Source organism: Entelurus aequoreus, linkage group LG02 (genome assembly GCF_033978785.1).
Source record: "Entelurus aequoreus isolate RoL-2023_Sb linkage group LG02, RoL_Eaeq_v1.1, whole genome shotgun sequence".
Taxonomy (NCBI): domain Eukaryota; kingdom Metazoa; phylum Chordata; class Actinopteri; order Syngnathiformes; family Syngnathidae; genus Entelurus; species Entelurus aequoreus.
This window is the reverse complement of record NC_084732.1, coordinates 68,363,854-68,386,033: the sequence shown is the minus strand read 5'-3', so window position 1 is coordinate 68,386,033 and position 22,180 is coordinate 68,363,854. Positions and strand designations below refer to the sequence as shown.

Here is a 22,180-nt window from a genome sequence, read left to right as displayed (position 1 = left end):
AGCCCGCGATTCCCGAATAGGTTGAACAGTTTGAAGTTGGAACGGTTTGAATCGGATGAAAAATGTGGAAGGTAGAGCGCGCCAAAATTTGGAGAAGAAGAAGAAGTTGTTGAATAATAAATAGATTAATTTTGGTGTAGAAAACCATATGCTTTGGAGCATTCACACAATAAATAGTAGTTTTTGATTTTGTTCAGTTATTGTGGACTATCGACTTTGTTTTGCTCAAACCATTGTATGTAATGAAAGAGAAGTAGCTAAAATTGAGTGCTGATATTGTCAAGCATTCAATAGCACTAACAATAAATACATTGAAAAATGTACAGTTAATAAATATGATCAGTATTGGTATCGGCAGATCTCACTCATGATAGATTGGTATTGGAATCAGCAGCAGAACATCCCTAAAAATAAAACAATACTAAGTTTAGTGAGACATTATTGACCTATTAATATTTTCCTTGAGAGCGGGTCTAATTTTTGTTTTTAATTTGTATGTGATGTAGGGCTGTGCGACATATCCAATATACTCGATTTATCGCGGGTTTGTCTCTGTGCGATATCGAAAATGACTACATCGTGATACTTGAGTATACGTTCTCACGCTGTTGCTTTTAGCTGCGGGCATTACACTACAGGCGTTTCTCGCTCTTTCTTGTCTCTCTTTCTCACTGAGACATAAAAACGAGCGCACCTTGTTACGCGTAACATGACGTTGCACATGACACGCCCTCGCGGAGCAGAGAGGTAGCGACGCGGGTAACTTTAGCTGTGGTGCTAACGGTGCGGTGCGAGTGGTAATAGGAGAGAATGAAGGTGCAAATCTGGTAACAAATGGAGGAAGAAGAATTAATTCCCAAGAAAAACATCGTCTGGTGGTGGTTTGGCTTCAAGCGGGAAGATGTCGAACAGACAACCGTAATATGTCAACTATGAGGCAAAGCGTTGCTACAAAAAGTATCACCACTGCCAATGTAGCATCATTTGAAAAGTCACCCCCTAGAGAATAAGGAGTTCTTAAAACTCTGCATGTCAACATCTCGGCCAGTGCCACACCAACAAAATGCCCAAGCAACCATGTCCACATCAACACTGTATGAAAAAAATGGTCCAAACAGAAGGAGATGACATCCACTATTTGATTTCCTATTATGCAGCTCATTTTTATTTGACAGTTATTGAAATATCTTGTGTGACATCATGCACAAAAGTGCACTTTATTTGTTATAAACTATTGTAGTGGCGTTCTGTACAAAACGTACACTTTAATTTAGTGTTGCTTTGATATGTCATCTTAGTGACATCATGCACAAAAGTGCACTAATAGCTTGTTTTAAAATGTATCTTGCACTTTCTGTTTTGAAATGACATGAATGTTTGTGCCACTGCTTAGTAACTGTTTAATAAATACAGTTTTGGTAAATTGACTTAGTTGTGATTTCCCTCTCTGCATGAAAGTTTAAAATGAGCATATATTAATGCAGTATGAAGAAGAATGTTTTAATGTAGACACATAGAATCATCATACTGCTGTGATTATATGCACCAAGTGTTCATTAAAGGCTAAGGCAAAATATCGAGATATATATCGTGTATCGTGACATGGCCTAAAAATACCGAGATATTAATAAAAGGCCATATCGCCCAGCCCTAATGTGATGTTTTACAAGTAACCTAGAAAAGGTGCATTATCCTTAATGCTTTACATTTAGTTGCCAAAATGTAATTGAAGCATTATTGACGAAAATGTTGGGAAATTTCGCCAACTCACCTAAAACTAAATAAATGGAGATGACTGAAGAATGGCGAGAATGCATTTTAGTCAAAAGACTGAATTTAAATTAAAAACTAAATTGAACACTGCGTCAGAAAAACCTGAATTTACATGGAACAATGTTTTCTTGCATGACAACACATTTCAGCATCTGCAGCATCCCACCTAATGTAGCATCACCATGCACTTGTCTTGGATCCCTCACAAATCATTTTCAGCCATGAAGGTTTTCAGCTCTGTCACACTCATGGCAGGATCCACTGCTGTCAGCAAGGACGTGACGTCGCCGACTTTAATTGGTCTTCCTTTTGTGCGTAGGTTCGCCGACATGCCCTGTGCTGCTGACGTGGTGAATACCTTAGATCAACAGGCGCTCACTTCTATCCTCACTGCATACGGGGAGGAGAGGCACGCCTGGAAAATAGCTTCAGCCATTGTGGAGGCACGCCGGGTCAAGCCCATCACCCGGACGCAGCAGCTGGCCAGTGTGGTAGCAGGTAGCGAGACATGAACCTGAATAATTCCCGCAGCTTTCTGGAGGCTTTAGCAGAAAATAAAACAAGCTGAGTTAAAAGCCTTTTTCCCAGTGGGAAATTTCAAATCGCTTGCACTACGATATTTGTCACTGTCTTCTCTTCTGTTTGTGTTCCCTTTCCTCTTTAAAAACAGCAACGACAAAGATAGATGAGCTTGAAACACTTGGTCAATTTCTTATCATAAAGCCCCTTTTAAATAGATATGCCCTATTTTTCAGACTATAAGGCGCACCTAAAATCCTTTCATTTTCTCAAAAATCGACAGTGCGCCTTATTACCCAGTGCGCCTAATTTATGTATTACTTCTGGTTGTGCAAAGCAATTTTATTTGGTACACAAGAGATTTGTGTGGACTGCAGGTTGACACCTGTTCAATAAATGATGCAAGTAAGTACCCGCAAGCAAGCAACATCAAAACGTGTTCCATTGACAATATAGAATAGGGGTCCCCAAACTTTTTGACTCGGGGGCCGCATTGGGTTAAAACAATTTGGCCGGGGGCCGGGCTGTGTATACGTTTGTACAAACCCCGTTTCCATATGAGTTGGGAAATTGTGTTAGATGTAAATATAAACGGAATACAATGATTTGCAAATCATTTTCAACCCATATTCAATTGAATGCACTACAAAGACAAGATATTTGATGTTCAAACTCATAAACTTTATATATTTTTTTGCAAATAATAATTAACTTAGAATTTCATGGCTGCAACACGTGCCAAAGTAGTTGGGAAAGGGCATGTTAACCACTGTGTTACATGGCCTTTCCTTATAACAACACTCAGTAAACGTTTGGGAACTGAGGAGACACATTTTTTAAGCTTCTCAGGTGGAATTCTTTCCCATTCTTGCTTGATGTACAGCTTAAGTTGTTCAACAGTCCGGGGGTCTCTGTTGTGGTATTTTAGGCTTCATTATGCGCCACACATTTTCAATGGGAGACAGGTCTGGACTACAGGCAGGCCAGTCTAGTACCCGCACTCTTTTACTATGAAGCCACGTTGATGTAACACGTGGCTTAGCATTGTCTTGCTGAAATAAGCAGCGGCGTCCATGGTAACGTTGCTTGGATGGCAACATATGTTGCTCCAAAACCTGTACGTACCTTTCAGCATTAATGGCGCCTTCACAGATGTGTAAGTTACCCATGTCTTGGGCACTAATACACCCCCATACCATCGCAGATGCTGGCTTTTCAACTTTGCGCCTATAACAATCCGGATGGTTCTTTTCCTCTTTGGTCAGGAGGACACGACATCCACAGTTTCCAAAAATAATTTGAAATGTGGACTCGCCAGACCACAGAACACTTTTCCACTTTGTATCAGTCCATCTTAGATGAGCTCAGGCCCAGCGAAGCCGACGGCGTTTCTGGGGGTTGTTGATAAACGGTTTTCGCCTTGCATAGGAGAGTTTTAACTTGCACTTACAGATGTAGCGACCAACTGTAGTTATTGACAGTGGGTTTCTGAAGTGTTCCTGAGCCCATGTGGTGATATCCTTTACACACTGATGTCGCTTGTTGATGCAGTACAGCCTGAGGGATCAAAGGTCACGGGCTTAGCTGCTTACGTCCAGTGATTTCTCCAGATTCTCTGAACCCTTTGATGATATTACGGACGTAGATGGTGAAATCCCTAAATTCCTTGCAATAGCTGGTTGAGAAAGTTTTTTCTTAAACTGTTCAACAATTTGCTCACGCATTTGTTGACAAAGTGGTGACCCTCGCCCCATCCTTGTTTGTGAATGACTGAGCATTTCATGGAATCTACTTTTATACCCAATCATGGCACCCACCTGTTCCCAATTTGCCTGTTCACCTGTGGGATGTTCCAAATAAGTGTTTGATGAGCATTCCTCAAATTTATCAGCATTTATTGCCACTTTTCCCAACTTCTTTGTCACGTGTTGCTGGCATCAAATTCTAAAGTTAATGAGTATTTGCAAAAAAAAAATGTTTATCAGTTTGAACATCAAATATGTTGTCTTTGTAGCATATTCAACTGAATATGGGTTGACAATGATTTGCAAATCATTGTATTCCGTTTATATTTACAACTAACACATTTTCCCAACTCATATGGAAACGGGGTTTGTATATATATATATATATATATATATATATATATATATATATATATATATATATATATATATATATATATATATATATATATATATATATATATATATATATATATATATATATATATATATATATATATCGCACACTAATTGACTGAAAGAGCGTGCACTTTGCCGATGTCACATTATCGATGAGAAAATGCATTGCTTGAGCCGCTAGTTGACACCGAGACTAACAAGCAATAGAAAATGGATTAAAAAGGACACATTTTCCAAAAAAATAATAATAAAAAAAAAATGTATTTATTTTTTTTAAACTTGAGATTTCCCGCAGGCCGGATTTTGGACACTGGCAGTTCCGGATCCCATGTTTTAGTTTGACTTTGGTAAGCTACGAAGCCGCACCGTTTGATGCAACTCGGCGCATTACGGCTCGGGTAGTCAGACGTACTGTGCTTCAACATACGGGTCCTATTATGGTGTGTGTATAAGGACACCAAAATGGCACCTATTAGGAAATGTTTTATCTGGCATTTTGTTGTGCAATATTATGCAGAACCAACTTCTCTTACCTATGGGTACCTGCTGTTGTGTGTTTGGGTTCCACGTAAGTCCCGAAAATTTGCGCGGGTCCGCCATTGTAGTCAAAAAGCTCCTTTTTTTTCTCTAGCCTCCTGTTGTGGGGCATTCATCCTCTGCTGTTACCATTTCTAACATAAAGTAGCGTACACTTCTAACTTATATCTGTCAGTGGACTCGCTATGGAAGTGCTAAAAACTACCGGTACAGCAAAAGACGACGGGTAGAAGAAGCTGTCAAAGTGGAGGCACGCCCACAAACAACGCATCTTGAAAAGATGTTCGGAAAGCGGCTTGAAGGTTGTCTGTAAAACATAATCCATGCAACATTTTGACCAAAAAAAGACCATTACATGTTATGCAGACCACCTTTTAAATGTATTTAAACAATCATAATATGACCTCTTTAATGCGCCTTATGGTCCGAAAAATACAATATTTTCTATTTTTCTTCTGTTGATAGACTCTCACGCATTCTCTCCTCGTCCCCCTGCTGATACACACGTGACACTCTTGCAAACACACACGCTGACACACATTTTTTGCACAATGCCATGCATGCAAATATTTTCTTTGCTGATTGTTTTTGCTTTTGCTTTTATGCCTCCCAAGATTTGAGGCGTCGGATGATTGAAATGCTGCAGTCAATAGGCTGCGTGTGCGTCAGCGTCTCCATGGGAGAGAAGGTGTGTGTAAAAGCACTGTTTGATTTCTTCTGAAAAATATCACTAGTTTTGCTGATTAAAAACAGCCCAGGTCCTAATTGAAGCAAGGAGCACTCTGTGACCACCTGTGCACAAAAATGCTGACAAGAACTATTCAATTTAAAGCGAAAAATACAGAGGTTGGTACCTTGCCTCACTTTCGTATGATTAGGTTTTTGACAAAATATTTTGCCAAAAGTTGGTCCCGGGTTTCGTATACTGTCTTGGTTGTACCAAACAATGGCGGCGAACAATCGAATGCATAACTCCGCAGAAACGAGTGACCATACAACAAACCCTACTTAATTTTTTTTGGACTGAGCACAACTGTGGCCAAAAAATGTCACTATTAACCCACGTTGATAAAGAAAGTGAGAAACACAGCAAAGTAAGAAGGCGGCGTCCGCGTTGCTTTCCCCTATCCTCCTTTTTCTCTCCACACATCATCATCTTTGTCAACAAGAGTCATCAATAATGTGATGTAAAATCTAAATGTATCTATTTCAGTGGTTCTCAAACTTTTTTCACCAAGTACCACCTCAAAAAAACCTTGGCTACCCAAGTACCAGCATAATGAGCAACATTAAAATACAGTAGCGTAGTAGGGCTAAGTATTCATTAGAAACAAGGCAGAGGTTTTATTTAACAAGTATATTTAATACACTATATTGCCAAAAGTATTTGGCCACCGATCCAAATGATGAGAATCAGGTGTCCTAATCACATGGCCCGGCCACAGGTGTATAAAATCAAGGCATGGAGACTGTTTCTACAAACATTTGTGAAAGAATGGGCCGCTCTCAGAAGCTCAGTGATTTCCAGCGTAGAACTGTCATAGGATGCTACCTGTGCAAAAAATCCAGTCTTGACATTTCCTCGCTCCTAAATGTTCCAAAGTCAACTGTCGGCTTTATTATAAGAAAATGGAAGAGTTTGGGAACAACAGCAACTGACAGAGAGTTCTCAGCGGATGCTGAAGCGCATAGTGCAGAGACTTTCAGTTGCTACAGAGCTCCAGGATACCAAAACATTTTGGACAATTCCATGCTCCCAACCTTGTGGGAACAGTTTGGAGCGGGCCCCTTCCTCTTCCAACATGACTGTGCACCAGTGCACAAAGCAAGGTGCATAAAGACATGGATGACAGAGTCTGGAGTGGATGAACTTGACTGACCTGCACAGAGTCCTGACCTGAACCCGATAGAACACCTTTGGGATGAATTAGAACGGAGACAGAGAGCCAGGCCTTCTCGACCAACATCAGTGTGTGACCTCACCAATGCGCTTTTGGAAGAATGGTGGAAAATTCCTGAAAACACACTCCGCAACCTTGTGGACAGCCTTCCCAAAAGAGTTGAAGCTGTAATAGCTGCAAAAGGTGGACCGACATTATATTGAACCCTATGGGTTAGGAATGGGATGGCACTTAAAGTTCATATGTGAGTCAAGGCAGGTGGCCAAATACTTTTGGCAATATAGTGTATGTTTTGCCACTGTAATAGTAGTCATCGCTAGCATTAACGCAAACTAGCAGTGTGAGGCGATCCATCATCGGCTTCATCGGTAGTGCCATTTCCCTTCGCTGTAATAAGGTCCGCTCTGGCATATTTTTCGGTCTCATCACAATTAAAGACAGGCTGCGGGAACAAAGCCCCCTTCATTGAAAAAATCTTCAAACTGACGGTGCCTCAAGCCAGAGGCTAACTAGCTAAAACGCTAGCTCAGAGCAGTTGTGTAGCACCCCGAAGCTATACATGGAGAATGTGAGAGTTTGGACACATTTAAGGTGTTTCTCATCACACAAAGTGATCTCTAAGACGGCTGACACAGCTCTGACTGGCGTAAGGTGCGACAATTGTGGAAATAAACTTGTCAGAAGTGCCGTTTGCCGTCGAAGCTCTTTGAAATGGCCGCGGCCGCGTGTAAAGGATATAAATAGGATCTGACATAAGTGGCCCCACTCTTCAAAATGGCTGTCCCGGCGAGCACAGGAAGCGATGTCGTCAAAATGGCAGGCCACGATGGCTTCAAGCGGCATGCAAGATGAATGAAGGAAGCGTTCGTAACGCCGAGACATGGTTCGCACACAGAGGCATATTTGGTCCGATGTAAAGGTTCATAAAGTGGAAAAAGTCGCAAATAGAGGCGTTCAAAAATCGAGGTTCCACTGTACCGTATTTTTCGGACCATGGGGCGCACCTGATTTAAAGGCGCACAGCCGCTGAGCGGGTCTATTCAGGTCTTTTTTTCATGCGCACCGGATTATAAGGCGCATTAAAGGGGTCATATTATGATGTTTTTCTAAATGTAAAACACTTCCTTGTGGTCTACATAACATGTAATGGTGGTTCTTTGGTCAAAATGTTGCATAGATGATTTTTTACAGATCATCTTCAAGTCGCTTTCTGACAGTCGCTTCAGGATGCGCCGTTTTGTTGGCCGTCTTATTTACATGGCTCACCTTTGACAGTGTCTTCTCCCCGTCATCTTTGTTGTAACGGTGTAGCGTGCAAGGACGGGGGTGGAAGAAGTGTCAAAAGATGGAGCTAACTGTTTTAATGACATTCAGACTTTTCTTCAATCAATAACGGAGCAGCATCTTCTCATCCGTGGCTCACTAGTGCAACAACGCCTGAAATGTGTCTTGTGAAAAACCGTCCTATCGGAACTCTCTAATAGTTAAAGTTCCGTGGGTGAATAATTGTAAACCCACCTCACCGGTAGTTTTTAGCGCTTCCATAGCGAGATATAAGTTAGAACTTTACACTACTTTATATTAGAAATGGCAGCAGCAGAGGGTGAATGCCCCATAACAAGAAGATAGTGAAAAAGAAGAAGCTTATCGACTACGGAATCGACACGGACTACAGTGGCGGACTTGCGCAAATTTTCAGGACTTATGCAGATCTCAAATACACATCAGCAGGTACCAGAAGGTAAGAAAAGTTGGTTTTGCATAATATTGCGAAACAAAACGCCAGATAATATATATACACACACCATAGTAATACTTGTATCTCTGACTACGGTAGACGTAATGGGCCGACAATCCATCAAGCGGTGCGGCTTCAAAGTCATACTAAAACATTTTGACAGATTTTTGAGTGCCGTGTGTAATGTTCTTTATTTTCAATGGAACATTTAACGTTTTGGTGTTGTTTACTGGCGTCATATTGCAGTCTACACGTATCTGTTATGTGTGACTACCATCTACTGGTCACATTTACCATTACACTATGTACCAAATAAAATAGCTCTGAGGTCGGTAAGCACAACCAGAATTATTCCGTACATTAGGCGCACCGGGTTATAAGGCGCACTGTCAATTTTTGAAAAAATTAAAGGATTTTAATTGCGCCTTATAGTCCGTAAAATACGGTAGTTGTCATTTCGTACACACGTTTTACACTGCAACCTATTCAACAATGAAATTGTAGGATTTATCAGGTTATGATCTTCATGTGACGATGTCGAACACTAATTTATACAGATTGATCTACTTTGACGTTAGTTTGACAGCTTGATAGCCGGGTAAAATCCACACTATTAGAACACAATTATTGGGGCATGTTTTGTCAGAACACCGGTCCCGAGACCAGACAAAAGGCTGTAAAAGCGTAAAGCCTAAGCCAAATCACTCATGCATTATTCATTATAGTCCAAACTCACTCTGGACTATAATCTATACTGTACATACTGTATGTCTTATTCCTTGCATTCCGCAGTTGACTGTTGAATGTATTTGCTTCCCCACATCAACAAACACGAGTTTCTCCAAAATGCAAATGAAAGACAACAATAATACACAGTGTAGGAAGGGTTTCGTTGTGTACACATTGTTGATGTTTTTGCACTCTATCTAATCTCCCCTATTCTCCATGGATGTGTCTCTGGGAACTTTGAAAGATGAATTAAAGAGAGAGCACATGGCTCGGCGAGGCCAGACTAGGGCTGGGCCTCTCTGTGCAGGCATTGTATTGATTGCAGTATGACTCACACCTTCGGCTGTTTAGTGCAGGAGGAGAGAAATGCCACATCACTCACTTCTCTATTTATTGCAGTTTCTCTTAAAGGCCTTACACAGGCCTGCTGCAAACTATTTTACTTCCCCACAACCAATGTTTAGGAAAAGCACTAGACTGGCATAGCAGGGTACTTCTGCTAGTACAAAATAATATTTTATTTACCTTAATGGATAATAAACGTCATCCTTAATTTTCAATTGAGGGGCGGCTATCCCACAACCTTAAAGGCCTACTGAAACCCACTACTACCGACCACGCAGTCTGATAGTTTATATATCAATGATGAAATCTTAACATTGCAACACATGCCAATACGGCCGGGTTAACTTATAAAGTGCACGGCGTGGCGAAGTTGGTAGAGTGGCTGTGCCAGCAATCGGAGTGTTGCAGGTTACTGGAGTTCAATTCCCACCTTCTACCTTCCTAGTCACGTCCGTTGTGTCCTTGGGCAAGACACTTCACCCTTTGCCTCTGATGGCTGCTGGTTAGCGCCTTGCATGGCAGCTCCCGCCATCAGTGTGTGAATGTGTGTGTGAATGGGTAAATGTGGAAATACTGTCAAAGCGCTTTGAGTACCTTGAAGGTACAAAAGCGCTATACAAGTATAACCCATTTATCATTTATTTATTTAATTTTAAATTTCCCGCTAAACTTCCGGTTGAAAACGTCTATGTATGATGACGTATGCGCGTGATGTCAATCGTTGAACCGGAAGTATTGGTACACCATTGAACCCAATACAAAAAGCTCTGTTTTCATCTCAAAATTCCACAGTATTCTGGACATCTGTGTTGGTGAATCTTTTGCAATTTGTTTAATGAACAATGAAGACTGCAAAGAAGAAAGTTGTAGGTGGGATGGGTGTATTAGCGGCGGACTACAGCAACACAACCAGGAGGACTTTGACTTGGATAGCAGACGCGCTAGCTGCCGACCTCACCTTGACTTCCTCCGTCTCCGGGCCGCCGACCGCATCTATGATCGTCGCTCCGTCGATCGCTGTAACGCAGGTGAGCACGGGTGTTGATGAGCAGATGAGGGCTGGCGTAGGTGGATAGCTAATGTTTTTAGCATAGCTCTGTAGAGGTCCCGTTGCTAAGTTAGCTTCAATGGCGTCGTTAGCAACAGCATTGTTAAGCTTCGCCAGCCTGGAAAGCATTAACCGTGCATTTATGGTTTAATAGTATTGTTGATTTTCTGTCTATCCTTCCAGTCAGGGGTTTATTTCTTTTGTTTCTATCTGCATTTAAGCACGATGCTATCACGTTAGCTCTGTAGCTAAAGAGCTTCGCCGATGTATTGTCGTGGAGATAAAAGTCACTGTGAATGTCCATTTTGCGTTCTCGACTCTCATTTTCAAGAGGATATAGTATCCGAGGTGGTTTAAAATACAAATCCGTGATCCACAATAGAAAAAGGAGAAAGTGTGGAATCTAATGAACCCTTGTACCTAAGTTACGGTCAGAGCGAAAAAAGATACGTCCTGCACTGCACTCTAGTCCTTCACTCTCACGTACCTCATCCACGAATCATTCATCCTCGCTCAAATTAAGGGGGTAATCGTCGCTTTCTCGGTCCAAATCGCTCTGGTTGCATTGTAAACAATGGGGAAATGTGAGGAGCCTTTCAACCTTTTACGTCACGCTACTTCCGGTACAGGCAAGGCTTTTTTTATCAGCGACCAAAAGTTGCAAACTTTATCGTCGATGTTCTCTACTAAATCCTTTCAGCAAAAATATGGCAATATCGCGAAATGATCAAGTATGACACATAGAATGGATCTGCTATCCCCGTTTAAATAAAAAAAAATCATTTCAGTAGGCCTTTAAAACTTATCAATTAATCAAAAAACACTTGATTTATTTAAAATTATTTTTCAGCTAATATTCAATGTCGGCATATTTCGCAATGAAGTTAAACCGATATGGCTGTCAAAGTTAATTTATTAACACTAATAATAATAATCACCAAATAATCAGCATTACAACGTCGTACAGTTGTTACTTCTATTGAACAATGAAAATACTATGTATTGTATATATTATTTGTTTGTTGACTTTTTATTGTGGGCCATGTGTTACGGTACAGGGGAAGAAGAAGACGGCGCAGAGGCAGGGACGTCGTTTAGCTCTAGGCATATTTATTAATATAACAAAATGACGTGTGTAATACATCAAGATACGTATGGTGTGACTATGTGTTGTGTTTAACTGAGTGTTACCAGGAGTTGTTGAAGGTGCGTGTTAAGCGAGATGCGGAAGTCCAGGGAGGGCAAGGCAAGCTCGGAGGTCCGTGGGCAGGGGAGAGATCAAAAGCAGAAGCGAGGCGTCAAGGTCCGTGTCCAGGCGAGAGGTCGAGATCCAGGAAGGCAGCCAGGGAACCAGAGGGAATTCGGGGAGACGAGACACACATCTCGAAAACAGGAAACGGAGGAACGCTGCGGGATGACGACACAGGACACAAGACGATGAGCATAGAGGAGGAGAAACAAAGAGAGAGCGAATGCACATAGGGAGAGAGCTAGAGACGTGTAGGCTTACTGTACCATACAGCGGGCTACGTTCTGGCCCTGGAACGCAGGACACGCTGGCTTATGAAGGCAGGGATCTCATCATCATCAGGTGTGTTGATTGTAGAATGATTGCGGGAGAGGAACGCCCGTCGGCGTGTCCGGAGACGCGCTCAGCGGATCGCGCTGAGGACTGTGCAGCGGGATGCGCTTGCGCCGCAACAGCAGGAGCGTGCCCGGCGGTGCACTCAACAGAGCGTGTGGAGGAATGCGCGGCGGCCTGCGCTCGCGCCGTAACACCATGTGTAGGCTGTACGAACTATGACAACCTGCTGCCCAGAAATAATTGCTCCTTGAGGGGTTAGAAAAGTTGTTTGGATTTTAATTGAATTGAACAAAACTGCAATTAGTTTGCACGGTGGTCCTCGTGGTTGGCTGCACGTTAGCCACTGGAAGATAGATTTATTGTCATTTTACTAAACACAGATTGAAATTACCGTATAAAACATATGAAGAGACAAGAATTAAAATGTAAAAATGCACAAATGAAGTAAAAAAAAAGATGTTCAAAAACTCCTTCGTTGTTGCCCATTTTCCTTATGTCTACTGTGGAAGTCACAAGGAAGTGGCTCGTTCTTCTATGTCGAAAACCACTTTTCAAAATTTTCTATTTTCCTGTATCGCCTCCGAACAACCGATGAAAATGTGGGATATCGCCATTTTACGACGAATATGTCATTTGGTCAATACATCTCAAAATTGGTGTATTATCTGTTCAATAATTTTTTTAAATAAAACCAAAACATAAAAAATTAAATAACAACTTGCTTTTTCATTATTTGGTTCCAGATCCGAATGATACATTGATTTTGGTGTATAGGTAAGGTTAGAAAAAATAAGTTTGTATGCCTGTTCAGTTTTTTTTGTTTTTGTCTGGAAACGTTTGGATTTTATTCGATTTTTTAATTAATGAACAAATGATACACGGATATTTTGTATTGCTAAAATATGTTATTTTTTTAATCTGAAATGAAAGAAAACTAATAATGTGACCTTCGCTACTTTCAGCAAAACAACATTATTCATGCATAGTTTTATAGGAATTAAGGCCATCAGCAGTTGTGTTTGGATTCCTAAATGTATTAGCAAGGCTCACTGACATTCCTGAAGGGAATAGGAACGCAAGAACTGCTCCTATTTATTGAGAGCACATTTCCAAGAAGTAATGAAGGGGCAGATTGTGAGTGTTGGCAGCTGAGCGACACGGTAAGACAACAAAAAACATTTGCAATAAGAACATGGCATTCATGAATTAGAAGCATTTGGCTCCGCTGACTTCAGTGTTTTAGTGACACATTCGCCAGTCAACACCATGTCCGCCGTCCATCTGCTCCGCAATGAGACTGATGGATGGAATGGACTTGCAGTTCGGTCCTGCTGCTCTTCTCTCACATCCTTAGATACAGTGACCTGCACTTGTTGTTCAATAAGACCGTTGTTGACTCATTAATGATTATAAATATATTAATGCCAGTTGCTATGGCTGTGGATTTATTCAATTGCTTTATTTTGTCATCATGTGTCAATAGTTGCCACCTGAGAGACGTTAAGGCAGCTTATCGGCAATGAAAATATGTAATTTTGTTCAGGTTAACATTTGCAACTTTTTTACTGCTTCTGTTGTTCTGGGTTTCAAAGAGCTTGAGTTTATACCATCTTAATTCAACAATAAGTCATGACTTGTTGTTTGTCATCTGTCCTATGCGTAATTGCTTCTATTTTTTAGGTGCAAAGGGGGTCCAGTTTGGTAGACGTTTTAATATCTCCTTTCAAAGGTGGTGGGGGATGTGCTCCTCATCCGACTGAGGAATTTTGGCATTTGCTTGGTGCTGTTCGTTGCTAAGGGTGATGCTGCCAGGTGGATAATAAGCACTCCTAAATCTGAGGTCATTGTCATCAGTTGGAAAAATGTAAACCAGGGGTCCTCTAACAAATTTGTCCAAAGGCCAGAATTTTTCTCAGCAGAAAGTGTTAGGTTCGATATTTTTTATGACATTATTCTGGCGGTTGTCAAATCTTGGAGGTAAGAACAGGTTACAATTCAATCAGTCAATCAACGTTTAGTTACATAGACCTTAATCACAAATGCCTCAAACTCAACAAGCCCAGAAAAGGGAAAAAACGAGAATCCTTGGGCTTCGGGAAGGGGCCGCAGATGCGGCGACCCCCGTCCTGGGTGACCGGCTGCAATGGATGCCAAGTGGGTCCAGTTATTGAGTTATTCATGAAAATGTGAGAGTTTGGGGCAAGCAGAGGTCCGCAAGAGGTCTTCTTCTTTGTCATGGGGGGGGGGGGCACTCCGGGTCGTGACTTAAATTAGCTAGGATAGGAAAGAATAGGATAGACCAGTGTTTTTCAACCTTTTTTGAGCCAAGGCACATTTTTTTCATTGAAAAAATCCAGAGGCACACCACTAGCAGAAAACTCATGCGGCCGATATTGACAGTAAAAAGTCGTTCTCGCAATTGTTGGATATAAATTAAAACCATAACCAACCATGCATCACTATAGCTCTTGTCTCAAAGTAGGTGTACTGTCACGACTTGTCACATCACGCCGTGACTTATTTTGAGTGTTTTGGTGTTTTCCTCTGTGTAGTGTTTTAGTTCTTGTCTTGTGCTCCTATTTTGTTGTTGGTTGTCATGTCATGTACGGATGTACTTTGTGGATGCCGTCTGCTGCTCCACACGCTGTAAGTCTTTGCCGTCGTCCAGAATTGTGTTTGTGTTTAGTTTGCAGCCAGTTCAGTTGAAGTTTTGTTTTGCATAGCTTTAATGCCTTTTCTTAGCGGCACTCGCCTTTTGTTTATTTTTGGTTTAAGCATTAGACACTTTTTTACCTGCACACTGCCTCCCGCTGTCGTCTGCATATTGTGATCACGACAAACCATGTTCCCGACATCCACAAAGCAATTAGCTACCTGCAGCCACCTACTGATATGGTAGAGAATTACACAGTTACTCTGCTGCGCTCTAGACAGCACAGACACTCAACAACAGCACATTATTTGCGGATTATAATTACTGGTTTGCAAAAAAATCACACTGTATCTCACGGCACACTAGTGTGTCACAACACAGTGGTTGAAAAACACTTGTATAGACGTTTATTTATCCAACAATGGGGCAATTACATTTTTGCTGTGCAGGTTTTTACACACAGTGACAGAAGTAAAACGTAATGGAAAAACAAAATAGTAATAAATACTACACTCACTAATATGTATAGATAGAAGATAAAATACAAAAACAAAACAAAAAAACCCACTAACATCCGTATTGCGCACCACGAAAAAAAGATCACAGTACTCACACAAGTGCGTTGTAAAGTCTTATGGCTGTGGGTAGAAAGGCAGTAGCACTCCTTCTTGCACGGTGGATGTAACAGTCTAATGCTGAAGGAGCTACTCGGGGCCTCCACATTGCTGTGCATGAGGGGAGTGGGATCGACTGGTACCTCTCCAGGTATTATCCATGGCCACCTGGTAACCTCTCCATGCTGTAGAGTGGGGCAAAAAAAGAGAAGCGGCAGGTCAACTAGTCTAAAACAGAGTCTATTTAAAATCCAGAGTATGTAGATGAGTTTTAAGGTGGGACTTAAATGCTTCTACCACTCGAGCCTGCGGACATTTTTGGGGCTCCGGAGATCACTAATAAACCGGCGTTCTTGGAACGTAGAATTCTTGACAGAACGTAAGGTACAATGCAATTAGCAGGATAACATGGTGCTAATTCAGGTAACAATACCATTTTAAATTGGACATTATAGAATTTAGTATTCATTAATACCTGATAATTTGTTAGCATTTATGTACCTGCATGTCACACGTCATGTGGCCATGCCATGATTATATTGAAATAATACTTTATCCTACCTTCTCTTGTGTTTCCTCAGTATAAATACGCCATTTTTTTCGTCTGAGTTTAGCAGCTAATCCAACTTCGTTCTTACTTGTCCATGTTGACAGAACAGTCTCATGTAAAATGTCGTGGACAAATAAACAAGGAAGTATTTACCGTGGAACCTCACTTTACAAACTTAATCGGTTCTTGAATATGATTAGTACAGTAAATAAGAAAGTTTGTACAGTGAAGCACATTTCTCCATAAGAAACAATGTAAATATGAAAAATGGGTTCCTTGACTAAAGGCCATCTTCTAATAAGGATTTGTACACTTTGAACACAATATAGTATAAGTGCTATGAAGTACTGTATATCAAACAAAAATAACAAGGGGGCGATGGATCAACTTTCTATGTAATAAAAAAGGAAATCTTCCTGTTTTCGAGGGAGGACGTAAACAAGAAGAGCTGCGCTCCCGACACTACAGTTTTGACCAAAAGAACTATAATGTCCTGATGACTGATTGTGATCACAGCTACAGGACAGCTTCCGAACATATTCCACTTCAACTCTGCCCGGCGGGAAGCGCAGATTCGCTAAAACAAGCGAACTAAAGGTGCTGAAAAGCCGGGGGTTAACTAGCTAAATGCGAGCTCAGAGCCATTGCCTAGCAACTATGGGTGTGGGAAAAAAATCGATTCAAATTCGAATCGTGATTCTCACATTGTGCGATTCAGAATCGATTCTCATTTTTTTAAAAATCGTTTTTTAAATTTTTTTTTTTATTATTTAATTTTTTTTTTTATTGTAATTTTTTTTTTTTTAATTAATCGATCTAACAAAACAATACACAGCAATACCATAGCAATGCAATCCAATTCCAGAACCAAACCCGACCCAGCAACACTCAGAACTGCAATAAGCAGAGCAATTGAGAGGAGACTCAAACACGACACAGAACAAACCAAAAGTAGTGAAAAAAAAAGAATATTATCAACAACAGTATCAATATTAGTTACAATTTCAACATAGCAGTGATTAAAAATCCCTCATTGACATTATCATTAGACATTTATAAAAATTAAAAAAAAGAACAATAGTGTCACAGTGGCTTACACTTGCATCACATCTCATAAGCTTGACAGCACACTGTGTCCAATATTTTCACAAAGATAAAATAAGTCATATTTTTGGTTCATTTAATAGTTAAAACAAATTTACATTATTGCAATCAGTTGATAAAACATTGTCCTTTACAATTATAAAAGTTTTTTACAAAAATCTACTACTCTGCTTGCATGTCAGCAGACTGGGGTAGATCCTGCTGAAATCCTATGTATTGAATGAATAAAGAATCGTTTTGAATCGGGAAAAAAATCGTTTTTGAATCGAGAATCGTGTTGAATTGAAAAAAAAATCGATTTTGAATCGAACCGTGACCCCAAGAATCGATATTGAATTGAATCGTGGGGCACCCAAAGATTCACAGCCCTACTAGCAACCCAAAGCTAAAACAACAAAACCGAAGAAGTTGGACATATTTAAAACGGTAAATCTGAGGTCATTGTTATCAGTTGGAAAAATGTAGACCAGGGGTCCTCTAACAAATTTGTCCGAGGGCCAGAATTTTTCTGAACAGACAGTGTTAGGTCCGATATTTTCTCAGAGCCGTTTCCGAGCAACCCAAAGGTAAAACAACAAAACCGAAACAGTTGGACATATTTTAAACGCTTCTGACCACACAAGTTATCTACAAGAAAGGCTGACACAGCTATGGCCGGTGCAAGATACGTGAAAGAAAAAAACGCAGAAGCTAACAATACCAACGGCTTCACTTCGCTACCGAGCAACCATGAGCACAACAAGAAGTCAACAGGGCAATACAGCGTTACCAAAAGATGGAACCGGACTAAACAGTTCGTAGGAACTCTACAAAACAATATACATGTTTTGGCACTTTTACAGAGTCTGCAAAAATAGACAAAACTTGTCAAAAAGGCGAAAAAACAAAGAAAAGGCAAACATGCTGGACATGGTTCGCACGGGGAGACATATTCGGTGCAATGTAAACGTTCGTAAACTGGGTGAAACACAGCATACTGACAAAGCTTAACCTATTGTTACTATAACAATCTACAAGGTTAATACGGTTTGCTTTTCTTTCTTCCCCTCCATTTATCCTCTTTCTTTTGTAATTGAAGTTATCATTACATATATGTATTGTTGCATTTGAAACAATGGTACTGTTGATAGAGATCATTTTTATTATTATTTATTATCAATAGTGCTATTTCTACTGGTATTTGTTTTGCTCTATTTGTAGTGTAATAATATTCATTGTCAGGTGACGACTTGTCCAGGGTGTACCCCGCCTTCCGCCCGAATGCAGCTGAGATAGGCTCCAGCAACCCCTGCGACCCCAAAAGGAATAAGCGGTAGAAAATGGATGGATGGATGAATTTCTGTGTTAATATTTACTGATTCTTTGCCCTCACTTTTTGTATCATATTTGTACATATTGTATTTTTAAGTAAAGTACCACTGATAGTCACACACACACTAGGTGTGGTGAAATTACCCTCTGCATTTGACCCATCTCCTTGTTCCACCCCCTGGGAGTTGAGGGGAGCAGTGAGCAGCAGCGGTGGCCGCGCTCGGGACATTTTGGTGATTTAACCCCCAATTCCAACCCTTGATGCTGAGTGCCAAGCAGGGAGGTAATGGATCCCATTTTTATAGTCTTTGGTATGACTCGGCCGGGGTTTGAACTCACGACCTACCGATTTGCTGATGCTGGTATGTTGTTGTCTCTCTGTTTTATCCCCCTCTTCACCCTGCAATTTTACCCTCTGTCTTCCTTTTATTTTTCTATCCCCTCCTGTGCCAAACATTGATATAAATCTATTTAATAAAGTCAAACACAAATAAGGCAACAAGAGAAGTATTCCACACTTTTCTTTTGTAAAGTAAATCCGTACGGCAAATATGGTCATCTACATCAGTGGTCCCCAACCACCGGGCGGTCCGCGGACCGATTGGTACCGGGCCGCACAAGAAATGTATTAAAAAAAAATATATATATATATATATATATATATATATATATATATATATATATATATATATATATATATATATATATATATATATATATGTATATATATATATATATATATGTATATATATATATATATATATATATATATATATATATGTATATATATATATATATATATATATATATATATATATATATATATATATATATATATGTATATATATATATATATATATATATATATATATATATATATATATATAAATATATATATATATATTTGTCCCACCGGTCCGTGGGACAAATTTTCAAGCGTTGACCGGTCCGCAGCTACAAAAAGGTTGGGGACCACTGATCTACATCAACTATATGATTTGCCTGAGTAGCTGGACAGGACAAAAAAACAACAACAAAAGAAGAGTCACCTTTAATTATTTTATTGAAGTAATTTGTATTTGACTTTTTATCCTATTAATTATGCAAGATTTTATTAAGTTATATTTATTTATTTACTGTCTGTGTATATATATATATACACTACCGTTCAAAAGTTTGGGGTCACCCAAACAATTTTGTGGAATAGCCTTCATTTCTAAGAACAAGAATAGACTGTCGAGTTTCAGATGAAAGTTCTCTTTTTCTGGCCATTTTGAGCGTTTAATTGACCCCACAAATGGGATGCTCCAGAAACTCAATCTGCTCAAAGGAAGGTCAGTTTTGTAGCTTCTGTAACAAGCTAAACTGTTTTCAGATGTGTGAACATGATTGCACAAGGGTTTTCTAATCATCAGTTAGCCTTCTGAGCCAATGAGCAAACACATTGTACCATTAGAACACTGGAGTGATAGTTTCTGGAAATGGGCCTCTATACACCTATGTAGACATTGCACCAAAAACCAGACATTTGCAGCTAAAATAGTCATTTACCACATTAGCAATGTATAGAGTGTATTACTTTAAAGTTAAGACTAGTTTAAAGTTATCTTCATTGAAAAGTACAGTGCTTTTCCTTCAAAAATAAGGACATTTCAATGTGACCCCAAACTTTTGAACGGTAGTGTATATATATACATATATATATATATATATATATATATATATATATATATATATATATATATATATATATATATATATATATATATATATATATATATATATATTTTTTTTTTTTTTTTTTTTTCTGGTAATCTTCATATGTCTTACTTGTATTTTATTCTTTATCTCTACACATGGTTCTTACTATTTTACAAGTTTTATTATTTTTATTTTCCAACGTTCCTCAGATGAGCCATCTGCCTCAGGGGTTATGGACCGTGCTTGTGTTGGCGCTTTTGTGTCAGAGTCCTGGTGGCCATGGTCTGATAACCTCCTGGTGCAGATGGCCCCTGTGATAGTGTCTACTCACATGTCTCCTCCTCACATGCAATCATTTGTTCATATAGTTGTATATGTGTGTATGTTGTGTGTTTGTGTTTGGTATCTGTGTCCGTGTGTACGTATGTGATAAATGGTTGATATGGGTCACCGGGTTATTGTTTTTAACTTTGTAAAGCACTTTGCGTTGCATTTCTTTTATGTATGAAAATCGCTTTATAAATAAAGCTTGATTTGATTTGATTATTGTTAGTTTTGAAGCCCAATTAAATACCTCCATATTGCGCGTCGCGCACCGGCTTTATTAACCAGTAGAATTGCTGTTTTTACTATTATTTTTCTTCTTCCCACTGTTTCTGCTTGTATGCGCTCTGTGTGTCCGTGCTGTCTCCCACAACATGCGCCTCGGCTCAGCAATACCACTGCCGCACGGCAGCATGGGGAAGAATAGAAAAACTACCGATATTTTTCAAAGATAGTGTAGTCATTAATTCCGGGGTACTTTGCTAGTACCGTACAACCGTAGTTTACCTAAAGTATAAATGTAGAATGGAATGCGTAGTTAACATTAGGACTCTTGTTGGCCAGAACGATGATGAGTACTGAGGGGAGAGTCAAGTAGACACCACCTTCATACTTGGCATCCATTTTTTAATTCAATAGTGTTTGTCACATTATTTATTTGGGGACAAAATGTTTTGGCCCCATGTTGGATCATTTTATTTGATATTTAATCCTCTGTGTCTCCCCGCTTGAACTAGAAGAAGGTCTGGCCACCACTTCCCTCTTACTTTTTGTCTCTACAGGATCATTTCCTGCCGCCGCTCTCTACGCACGGAAGGACCGACTCCAGCGACCTTCACACGTGGCCACTAAGACCTTTCAGGCTCTGCGCATCTTTGTGAACGACGAGCTGAACCAACTGCACGCCGGTCTGCGCGCCGCCCAGAAAGCGCTCAGGTCTGGAGGACGTCTCTGCGTTATCACGTTTCACTCATTAGAGGACCGCCTGGTGAAACGCTTCCTTCGGGGTGAGGACTCGTCTAATCTAGATCCCAATCCCTTGGACCTGGGGAAACGAGGCACGCGGATGGGGAAGTCCGCGGAGAGAAAAAGCGTAGGAGTTTTTTGGCATTGTTTACAAAAAAAGGTGATCATCCCGGAAAAAGAGGACATAAAAGACAACCCTCGAGGACGCTCTGCAAAACTCAGAGTGGCAATCAGATGTTGATTATTTTCTACGTTTTTTTTTTCTATCAATGATTTTGTCTTTATCTTTAACTGCTTAAGTTTCCTATAGGTAATGCTGTAATAAATAAAGCTCTTTCAACTGTTTATTGTCTAATAAATCCATCATGAACTCTTTATAAACCATAATAAGTTGTTATCAAGAGCAGGTGAGCCTCCTGATCACTAATCAGAGACAGGTGAGATTAATCAGTGCCCGAGTAACCAGAATGTCAACGAAAGGAGCGCTGAAACAGAAATAGACTTTAAACATAGGACAACTATAAGCAACACAAAGCAAGATATGAGGTCACAATTTGGCAATTTCTCACTACTGTCACATTGACAAAAAAACAACCCAAACACATTAACCACTCTTAAAAGTGTGTAATATTCCACGT

General features: G+C 40.1%; 1 protein-coding gene across 2 annotated transcripts in view; it reads left to right on the top strand.

The window, feature by feature from the left end:
* Nucleotides 1-21,887, top strand: part of LOC133638550 (12S rRNA N4-methylcytidine methyltransferase-like) — a 223,872-nt gene extending 201,985 nt beyond the window's left edge. Inside the window, exons 5-7 of one of the 2 annotated variants that reach the window (XM_062031286.1) lie at nt 2,093-2,271; nt 5,588-5,661; nt 21,359-21,599. In XM_062031286.1, coding sequence (XP_061887270.1) covers nt 2,093-2,271; nt 5,588-5,661; nt 21,359-21,457 — 352 coding nt within the window. In that variant the 3' untranslated portion in view covers nt 21,458-21,599. Of the gene's footprint in view, nt 1-2,092; nt 2,272-5,587; nt 5,662-21,358 lie in introns of both variants that reach the window. The other variant, XM_062031275.1, reaches the window with a different exon arrangement.
* The last annotated feature ends 293 nt before the right edge of the window (nt 21,888-22,180 follow it).